Source organism: Belonocnema kinseyi, chromosome 7 (genome assembly GCF_010883055.1).
Source record: "Belonocnema kinseyi isolate 2016_QV_RU_SX_M_011 chromosome 7, B_treatae_v1, whole genome shotgun sequence".
NCBI classification, from domain to species: domain Eukaryota; kingdom Metazoa; phylum Arthropoda; class Insecta; order Hymenoptera; family Cynipidae; genus Belonocnema; species Belonocnema kinseyi.
In genome coordinates this window covers 74378576-74390014 of record NC_046663.1, presented here as the reverse complement: position 1 = coordinate 74390014, position 11439 = coordinate 74378576, and the positions used below count along the sequence as shown (strand labels likewise).

Below are 11439 nucleotides of genomic sequence, written 5' to 3'. Positions count from 1 at the left end.
CAGGGAAAATGAAAAATTAGTTTTGATGTCAACCTGAATCAATACAAATTTATATATATATTTTTTAACGAAGTTTCGCGTCGTCCTAAAAGTCGGGATGAGTAGGGGACGACTAGACACAGATTCCTTTTTTTAAACTAAAATATCGAATATGCTCTTACTTTTTTCTTTTGAGTTGGCAATGAGGGAAAGGATCTGAAATGTAAGTCAGGAAATTGAACAATGAAATTACAAATTATAAATTGTAATTGTAGATTGTAATACACCTATAAATTCGCCTGGATATAAACGAGTAGCAAGTTAGAGCAACATAAGTGCGAAGTGTACAAATAAAATTGTGAAAGCCCAGCTGAATATAATGTGTCACTGGGTTAGTAGATTTTTAGCAACGGGCGTACGCAATTTCTCGAATTTCGTCGGCCTGGATGCGATAGCAATGCATGATTTGGTGCGACGTATGCGAATGCCAGGTCCTGATTTATGTAGATTATTATGCACCAATTGCGAGACCAATTGTCGTCCTCCAGCAGGGACTCGAGTTCCACATTGCCTAGTCCCGTTGTTGTTGCTCTACACGAAGTCACCCTAGTGGATCGTAAATTTTCCGGGATGTCCAGTCTCTCTCGCGGGTCGCGACTCGCGCGATCTATTCTACTGTATTTCACAATACCTGACAAATAAAATTGGCTGACAGTAATTGTTGCGCGCGTCGCAGCACATCGAGACGTCAATATACCATCAATGTAGGTATAATGCACAGTTACCGGATTTTACACCCCTTTCGCATCAAAATGATGAAGTGGATATGCCCCTTTTATAAGAACACTGTGATGGTTATAAAGTTCCCTGAAATAAAGCCACTGTAACAAAAGTCTTCTTTTCAGAAAAACAGTTCATTTTAAAACAGAAAATTAGCTTACTTTAAGGTGTAATACTTATCCGATTTCTAATTTACCAATTTTATTGGGAGCAGTGTACATCTACGCCAAATGTGATATCGAGTTGAAAATTTGGGAAATTATATTAATGGAATTAAGGAACATATGCATGTTTTATAATTTCAAGACGAATTTAGAAACAATTTTTGTTGTACTTTTACAAATGTAGGACCATAAAAACGTTTCATAGTGCCTCTCAATTAATTACCTCAATTTTTAAATAAATATCTATTTTTATGTTGCCCTCAATTTTCAAGAAAAAATGTCAGAGAAGATTAATAGGGCGTTTAAATCTTCCTCTCGTATACTTTTTCCGCCCCTAATTCCCTTCATCATTTTTCCCCTTCTATTTCTCCCCTTACTCTCTCCCCATCTTCCCCGAGGCTTTTCCTAATTCCCCTCCCCTACTAACTCTTCCTTTTCTACTACTTTCAGTCAACCTAATTTATCTCCCTAAACTATAAGCGTCTCAATTCGCGGATACAAACCTTTAAATTTCTCGGTAAGGTAGGCGTTGTGTATATGTTTGACATGGCCTCAAAGAAGTCTAAATATTTTTAAGAAAATATATCGCTAAAAAAATGAAATAAATACATTTAGTTTAGCTCTGATTGCATCGAATGTAAGCAGAAAACGAAAATTAGTTGATCAAAAATACACTAACTTATATGAATTAAAATTTGTATTGTTAATAGGAGTCTCAAAAAAATCTGCCTTGAAAATCTGGGCTTAGAAAATTTTTTTCTCATTTTTTCAAGAATTATTTGACCGGTAGGAAAAATGTAACGTCAGAAATTAATTTATTTCTCTAGACATTTCAAATTATCTTATTCAGCTAAAGATATTTGGTCTTTTTAACTCAACTGTATATCCATTCACAATTTTCCTTAAGAATAATCTGACTTTTTCTTCGTCCCATGTAGATAAGACATCTTTTAATAGATCTTTCAGCAAGAAGGCTTTAATTATAAAGGAAAATTTATATTGAAAAATAAATTAAAAACTAATTAAAGTGGCTTAATATCTATTTAGTAAAACATTGCATTGTGATCTAATTTTCAACTACGACAAGGAGTAAATTATAGCGCTTTCTCCGAGAACTGAGAATCTGATTTTTGCGTCTCAAGGAATAAGACAGAAAAGTGGTAATCGCAAAAAGGAAAATTTTAATGATGCAAGTAATAACTGTAAGGGGTATAGAAAAAATGTAAAAATCATCACATAGACTAGTGTCGACGGCGTTTGAGTTTAAACGAGAGTGATGTTGCGAGTTACCGGGAGTTCCTTTAGAAAACTCAAAGAAGGTTCTCGTCAAGTAATTAAAAGCGCATTCCAGCGCCTAATAACGTGGGGGTATGCTTGAGGTATCGGATAATTTAAAAAAATTATGTATGCATCGTTCATAAATTCCGTCATGCCCCTCTGTTACGTGAAATCACGAAACGCCAATTGCGTCCTTTACAATTTACATAACGTGTCAACACGATTGGAACCGCCACTGTTTTTCATTTTATCTTGAAGTGTCTTTTCTTATAAATTATCCTGGTATTACATTTTACTTTAGTGGAAAGCAACACAAAAATTAGTCACAGTAGACGCCAGCTCCATACAAAAAAGGGATCACTTGATGGTTTATTATGACATTAATGAGGTCGTTTAAATCTCTCTCCCTATAAATACTCCCTCTATTCTATCTTCTATCCTATCCTGTCCTATCCCATCTTATTCTATCAGAGCTTATCCCATTATCATCTCCACTCGTCCCTTACTCCGCTCCCCTGTGACGAGTTACTTCCCACCCCTCATCACAAATTTCCTATCTTCACGTCACCACTATTAATCACTTTCCTTACTTTCCCCCTCACGTCCCTTACTTAACCTCCTCTATCCCCCCTCCACTCACTTCCCTAAATGTGATGACCTTATAGTTCCTTGCCTCCCACCTCTCCTTACTAACCAAAATGCTTCCCCTACATTCCTCTAGTTCCCCTACCCACACTTTCCTCACTTCCCCTTTCGGGGGAAAAAAATGATGAACGAATATACGGCCAAAACTTGCATTTGCACAAAGTATTGCGCTTTGGTTACAAAAATGTCTTGCGGATTATTTTACGCCACTAAATTTGGAGTAAATGTGTTTCTTCATAATATTATCATTCTTACCGTGATGTCACGGTGTGGTGTGTAAAACTTTCCTTTCCCTACCATTCACGCTCTGTGATGTTCTCACCGGTAAATAAGCGCGACGTCATTTATGGCTGACATCGCTTAAGAACTTTTAGAAAACCAATATAAATCTTTTCGAATCTCATATAAAGTAGATGTCTTAGTAATCGGGACGATCCCAGTAATCGTGAGTTTTGCGGTGTAAACGCCACAAATAAGTATTTTCTGCATAAAAATACAATCCTGAAATATTTTTAAGTAATTTTGGAGAGTGCTTTTTGTGAAAATCAAATTAGTTTTTTTTATACAAATAGTGCACATGGGTAGAAAAAATTCATTTATATTGCCGGTAGCGATGAATCACGAAACACGGAGAATAGCTTAACATTTAGGTTAGCAAAGGCTTTCATTTGCTTGTGCTTTTAATATGTTAAGAAATTACTTGATCGGGATGAAAATTATTTTGTTTTGTAGTAAAAAATAATATTTTTTTTCTTAAAGTAAAGGAAAATATTCATTTAGTACCTTCTCGTTCGAGAAATATCGTTCACGATTATAGGGACGTTCTAAAAGCATAGTTTCTCGAGTAATAGTGAGTGGTCATGAAACTAATTTCAAAAAGACGTGAACTGAAATCGGAGAACTGGCTTCTTACTGTGAGTAGTAATCGTAATATCAATTAGAGCTTTAAACTGAAAAAGGTGATGTAAAATATTGTCATGACTTTAGTGATTTCATTATCAATTTATTAGTTTATTTTCATTTTCAGTGAAATTAATATTTATCGAGTAGTTTTTAATTAGCTAACATTAATCTATACTGCATAATATAAAGAAAAATGTGTGTAATATATATATATATATTTTAAATATTTTTGTCAACGTAAATAGCACATGATTTTTTTAGTCACTGCAATTTATCAAATTTCGCCAATATGTTTATAATTTATATTTTAAATTTATTTTTGACATCACTTTATTTTTTATAAATAAAATATTTATTTTATTTTACCTCATTTTTAACTGAAACAAAAAATAAACATTTGAAAAGAAAATTAATTTTTATTGTGATTAATTATTATACACTTGAATCGGTGCTTTTTGCCCTTTATTTGTGTAGAAATAAAAATTAATATTAAATATAATGTAAAAAATCATTTTTATAATATTCTAGGATGTTTGATGCTTCAATCAGTACCAATTATTTTTTTAATAATCCTTCCAAAACAATGTTCTAAATATTTGAAGTCAATGAAATCTCCTATGATCACGATTGCTGGAACGTTTGCCTTACCTAATTTTTATTCATTTAAAATTTTTTAAACTTTTTTCTTTGAGAACACTAAAAATGGAAGTTAGGTTTATTCTAAAACATTTTGTCTGTAAAAATTAGATGAAAAATCAGTGATTTTTCAATAGTAAATTTACTAAAATTTTAATGAGGCTTGTTGTAATTAAATCTACTTTTTCCATACAAAAAACCAGTGAATATTTATTAAAATTCCAGTGTCTTTCAAGTAATTCAATATTAGAAGAAGTTCCTGTAGTTCTTAAAACTTTTAGAATTCACTAGCTTTTTCTGTACAGAGAAAATCCACGCAGAGAAAATTGAAATAAGAGTTTTTAAATTTCTGTTTGGAATTTTTCTTCAGCATCTCTTCATAGTATCAAATGTTTTATTGAATAGAAGGATTTTTTGTCGAGGGTTTGTGTTGAGCTGCTTCCTCTATTCAGAATTATGTCCAGGAGCAAATAGAAGAATAAAAATGGTAATCGATGACGCTTTTCAAGCAACTAAAACCAAGGTGGCCTATTTTTTCTTAGTTGGCGACCTGACCACTCTCGCGTAGATTTTCGATATGGAAACAGTGAGTTGACTAAGAAATTTTTCATGAGAAACCCACTGATTTATCCGAAGCACGTCATCCATGAATGCCACGGGGTTATGCGGGGTGGAATTTCATTTTGTTGAATGCTCCTGGCGCTCGCGAAAATACCCCTGGCTTTTGCGCTCGCGCTCTTCTACTTCCTTCCCCTAGATAGGATTCTTGTAAACTCACCGTTTCTCGGCTACGATGTTGTGACTGTTGTATATACGCCTCTCGTTTCAATTTTATTTCGGTGAAGAAACTACATATCCGCAAGAATTTTGCGACCCTTTTATGTGAGCAAATTTCCCTTGCGCTGGAAAAGGAAAAAAAAATTTTTTCCCTCTGAAATGCTGAGAATAACCTTTAATTTTTGTTTATAAAAAAACCAAGAGACGTTAACTATTTTTCATTTGCGGCGTTAAATGGATCTTGAAAGACTGGTACTTCTAATACTTGATATATATTGTGAATTATGATTGAAAAGGATTGAAGGTTGTGGTAGGTTGTAATATGTGAAAAACGTTCGCTTTGAGGTAGATAGATTTATGATTGGGGGCAAATGAGTTTAAATATTACGGTGTTTGGCCAGATATTTGAATACATTTCTACGCATAGACTTCAGGTAGAGCTGAAATTTTTATTTTTCTACAGAAAATATACCAATGCATTTTTAAATCACAACTAGTATTATATGGCAAAATTATATATTGTGTTCTCATGATAAAATTTTTTTGCTTCTTAAAAATCACCCTAATGATATAAAACGTTTAAGAAAGTATAATTTTCATATAAATAAACGTATCTTATTCATTAATGTCTTTTTTAAAGAAGAAGGATTTAAGTATTTGCAAATGATGTACCTTTACTTCTGTGAGGACGTGATACTTTACGTGACCAGTTTTATCGATTTTGTCTGAAGATTTTTCATCCATAATAATACTTTTTTTTAACTTTGGAATGCGATACAGGTCACCCTAATTTGTGATACAGACTATTTAAGAAACTATTTTCACTTATCGAAACAAACGACAGTAAAATTGATCCAATGGTATGTGCTTCTGATTTCGACCTTACTGACATTTTTTTAAAACTAAAACTCACATTCATAAAAAATAGGATATCGAGTTAAATATTTAGAAGATTGAACAAAAGAGACTGAGGAAGGTTTGTCTAGTTAGAAATTCACGGCCTCAAACATAATAACATAATTAGATAATTTCAAATTTTAATATTTTTTGTTAGAAAATTGGTCATTTATTAATTTTAAAGTAGTGAAGCTATTCATTTAAATTTATCCATTTAAACTATAAGTTCTTTAAATTTAAACAATTTTTCATTGAAGAGTTAGAACCTTACAAATTTTATAATTCAAAGTTGAAGTTTATTAAAACTGTGCTGTTTAAAATTCAAAGCTGTAACAGTTTCATAATTCTAGCTTAAAAAGAGCTGAATTATTAGAAAATTTTAAAATGGAAGTTTTGGTTTGAAACTTAATGAAAATTAGGCATTTTCATGTAACTTCAATTTCAAAATTGTTCCCTTATAAAATGTATTTGGAGTGGGTTAATTTTAAACCCTTAGTACAAAATTTAAAAAAAAATTCCAGTGCTTTTTTGTTATTGTTTAATTAAAAAAGCATTCAATTTGAAATTTTGTTAGGTTTCCAATTTCAATTTGCAAAATGATAGATGTTTTATTTAAACATAATGTAATTTCGCATCCGACAGTTAAAAATTATTCAAGGTAAAAAGCCTTAAACCTAAAACTTAAAATTGATAAACTTTAATTGTTTAGTTATTGAAATTAGTAAAAAAAATTCTGTTTTAGCGCGGATTTTGAAAAAAATTGACCAGAAAATTGAGTGAAATAATTAGCAGCGAACAATATCAAGTCTAACCTGGACGAAAACTCTGCACTTGAAATTTATTTAAAAAGTATTTCCTTTTTATTATTGTTTATATCCATAATTGTTTACTTTTATTTTGAATACTCCTTTCCACTATCTCAATCTGAATCAGTGAAATCTCACTGATTGTCAGTGTAATTTCACTGATTCAAATAAATAAAAATATATCACTGACAATCAGTGAAAGCCATAAATATGATCAAATATTAGAAAAGGTGAAAAGTTCCGATGCTTTTAAATGACAAACAACCTTGCATAATACTTTAATTTCAAGATTGGACTGCCATGTATGTACAAAAGCCGTTAAGTAAGTACTTCATATACGACCTAGAGTATATTTATCCCTAATTTAATTCATCAAACTTACAGCCCGAAAATTAAAAAATTTATATCATTAAGGAATTCTTCTTGCTACTTAAGTAAAAGAGTAACAACAACGCTTAACTTGAAAAAGTAGAGGTTATGCTTCACGTGCAACGAATCTTCTGTTTTCTTTTCGTTATATTTTGACGGATTGGTACAAAATTAAAAAACAAAATTGTTATAACGTCATATTTTATACGCCTGATTTTCAATATTTACATAGGATGCATAAGGATTCGAAATAACTATTTTTTACAATTACACCTAAGTAACAAAATTTGTTACAATTTCCGTATTTTGAAAGACGTAACCTAAATCGAGTGAAAATAGTTACGGTTTGGAAGTATAGAAACAGAAAAAAAATCACGAAAGTATTTTGTTTCGTTTCGCAAGTGCCCCTGCTCCTTTCAGATTTTTAGCTTTTAAAGTTTCAATTTTTGTATTTCCAATGGCAATAATATGACAAACTACTGTTTAAAGCGTCGTAGCCTGTACATACATTTTTTTTATTAATTTTTTCGTCACCTTGTACAGTTATTTATGATTAATTTTTGTTCTGTATTTTTTTAAATAGTGCAATATAATTAATTTTTAATGTTGAATAATTTAAATTCACTTGTCCTAAACAAAAATCGAAAGATCTTTCATTGACTTCTGTGAAATAAGTCTCAAATTTTCTTTCAGAGACTGTTTAGTTAAGTTTCGTTGGAAAGCTTTAATAAAAAAGTACATTGCACACCAAGACAGCGAACTAGTTTTTTTACGGCCGAGCATGAGTTTTTGCAAACACGTGAGACCGCATTTGGAAGGAAATGTCAGACATGGTCAAAACTTATACATGTATGTATAAACACTTACAAGTTTATGACATAAAGCAACACATTTGTAATTGAATTGTGACGTTTTAGTACACTAGTTGCCCTTAAAACCTTTTTTTTGCTGCTGGCATAACAAAACTTTTTATTCTAACATCCAAAGATGGAAGTTGGATATTAAAAATTACTCAAAACAAGCCTTGCCAAGAAAGTAGCGGTTTAACGGCTCCATGCTATACGAAACGAGATGCAAAATCTTCGGATCGCTTCACGATAAGAGTATAAGACGTGCAGGAGAAGTCGATCGGTTTACGTCACGCGTGTCACCGTAAACGTTTCCTAAATCGAACGATACCCGGCAATCTGCTCGAGCGCAACTCGCCACCCCCAGAACCCCCTTAGCTTAGAATCACTCGTGATGAGAACCCCTGCATGACGTACTATGCGGCCCGATTGGCCGACGGAAGAATCACGTGACCGCCACCCCTGTGTGCGCCGCTGACAAGGGATGGAAGGAGAAAGAGAGGGAAACAGAAACTACCTTTGCGAGATAGAAAGAGAGTGAGACAAGGATGGAGAATTAACAAGAGAGTGGGGTGTGCAAGAGGAAGCGAGATAGGACATGAGAGGGGGTGTTAAAGCAGGGGGCGCCTCGATGCTCGCCAGTCACTGCGACGCCCGCGACGCCCCAACGTCTCGGTGTTTCATTGGTCCGTAATAAGCGAACGAGCTATCGTACAAAATCGCGATTAACGAGTGCAATTTTCCCATCACTGATTCATTAAAGCCAAAGCTTGTTCTTCTCTTTCAGATTGTCACGCAATTTGACAATAAATTGAATTGAGTAAAAAGCCGCGAAATTTGAATTTCGTTTAAAGAATTTAAAAAATATAATTTTTTAAATTAAGGCAGATTGTTTGGAAAATTTGATTGAGATGCCTCTAATTGGGTTGAGAGATCAGGTGTGAAATGGTTTAAATTGTTTTATAAGGGAAACAATATCTCTGGAACTTGGAGACATTTAAGTGGTAGAAGAAGGAATTCCCGTGGCGCAATGTGCTCGCGAAACGAGTAAGCATGAGTTAAGTTTCCCGGAGCGCACGATCCTCGCGTTGTTACATACTACATAGACTGTTTTTACATTTGTCCTTCGAGAACTTCGAGGTTGACGAAGGCACGATGGTACTACATACTGTAAATCGTAAGTTTCTGATAGTTTATTACCCCGTGGAATTCATTATTCCTGTGCGTATTTCCCTCTGTTCTCATTTTCACAGATGTTGCGTGCGATAGTAAGCTTAGTAGATTTTACACTTTTTAGGCTTGAAATAAAATATCAACTTGCGATTACATAAATCCCTTTGGCTTTACAGGTTATGAGTCCAGGAGGGTTCTTCTATTTGATTCGAAAACGAAAAGTAGTTTGTATGGACTGGCAATCCACGAAAGATAAACAGGAAATATTTTTTGTTTGTAAGAGAAGAAAATTTGATACAGAGGAATATTTAAATCACATTAAAAATAAATGATCATTTATCAACTACCTGACTCAATTTACCAAAATCATTTCAATCTAATCGACTATTCTAATTCAATTAGGCAGGTCATGACGACAGCAGTTTTCTTTTCAGGATGTCCTTGTGGTCAAATTATGAACAAATGTTAGTAGACACATAGTTTCTTGCACTTGCAGTATTGAAAAATCGATGAAGTCAAAATTTATTTTGAAACAATGAACGATAAAAAAATTTCACATCAGTTTATGAGACAGCTTGAACTTCTCTTTATGCGGTGTTACGTTAGACTTAAACACGCTTATTGATTGTTATAAATTGATTCTCTTAAAATCAATTTGATTATATGACAATTATTAATCTAACTAATTTAGGATTCAAGTTGAATTAACTTATAGTTATTCGGTACCTTCTGATATTCATTTTAATATCGTAATGCAGTCTCAAACAAAGTTCCTTTTTGTTGCGGTTATATACAAAAAAAGTTGGCATTACATCAATAAAATATTGTCACTAATACGGTCAAGATAATTTACAGGAATAAAGAAACTTCACTTTTTTCAAAATACAACATTGTTAAATAAAATAAAACCTTATTGATCCAATGACAATTTTTTAATTTAAGGTTCGCCAAGCCTTAAGAAAAATTAACGACAGTAATTACTGAAGTTCCGTGTTCAAAAATAGTTTTAAAACTCTTTGTGATTATCATTTTTAAATGTAATTAAGCACCCTTATTGAATTTAAAAAATGATTGTTAAAATGTTGCTCTACTATAACGGCTTCTTAATTCTGATTATTTGAATCGCCATTTAGAATTAATAGACATAGTAGATTATTTTATCAAATTATAAAAATAATTGAATAATTTTTTGGTAAAATAATTAATTATTTTACTTATAATTGAAGTTTATACAATTTTAACAGATATCATATTTCATGAACAATTTCAACTATTATTATCCAGCAATTTAAGACTGTCATAAAATTGTAAAGTGACTTTTCTCTGTGAAATATTTAATATAGCAGCAACATATGATACATTTCTGCTTTTATGGGCCATTTAAATTTTAGCAAAAGAATAAAATAACTTCAAAGTAATTACTTCAAATTCAAATTAAACTTATTCTTCATCACGCTAAACTCAGATAACTCCACATTATATGGAATTTCTGCACAAAGTTCATGTTACTCTAGTGTAGTTTGATTTAATAACTTTTTAGTTTATTAATTCTTTTGAAAAAAATAAATTTTTTTCCTAATTCATTTTTTTTCAACTTTGAAGTGGTGACTGAAGATTGTGAAAAATTGTTTGTTTGGAACAACCAGCATTTCTTTTTAATGAATTAAGTACTTTTTCCAATTTTTCGTAATTTACAAAACAGTTTTTAGCTTATAAAATTTAGAATAGAAAATCGAGGTAGTTCCCTTACCCCTTAGCTTACTTCTCACCCCTTTTTCAAGACTGTCACGACCATGACCACGGAACACTTGCATATACGAAAACACAAAAATAAATACTCGCGTGACGCCTTACAAATGGTCAAACACGCGAGATGCGATGTGATACGTCTGACGAAAATAGACGTGCGACAGATTGTAAAACGAAAAGTAACTGATTGCTATTCTCAATAAAAATATTCTGACTGCAAACCCATTTCGATTATTGGGGACATATAAATTAAACTTATGTATAAATCATTGTTGAAATCTCTTAGTCTGATATCTATGAACCTCTTTTTATTAAATCAGTAATGTATCATATTGCAACTACCAGGTGTATACATATGAAACCGGTATTTTTTCAAGAAAAAAACACATTTATTTCAAGAGAATGATAACAAATATTTTATTCAAAGTATGCGCC

The 11439-nt window shown here is 32.1% G+C and overlaps 1 protein-coding gene across 2 annotated transcripts in view; it reads left to right on the top strand.

Moving 5' to 3' along the window:
- LOC117177451 (protein Fe65 homolog) overlaps nucleotides 1-11439 on the top strand; it is a 335882-nt gene that overhangs the window by 55238 nt on the left and 269205 nt on the right. Inside the window, exon 1 of one of the 2 annotated variants that reach the window (XM_033368151.1) lies at nucleotides 8756-9259. The exons of the other annotated variant lie outside the window; for it this stretch is intronic. Coding sequence (XP_033224042.1) covers nucleotides 9238-9259 — 22 coding nt within the window. The 5' untranslated portion in view covers nucleotides 8756-9237. Of the gene's footprint in view, nucleotides 1-8755; nucleotides 9260-11439 lie in introns of those variants that run through there. 2 annotated transcript variants of the gene reach the window in all.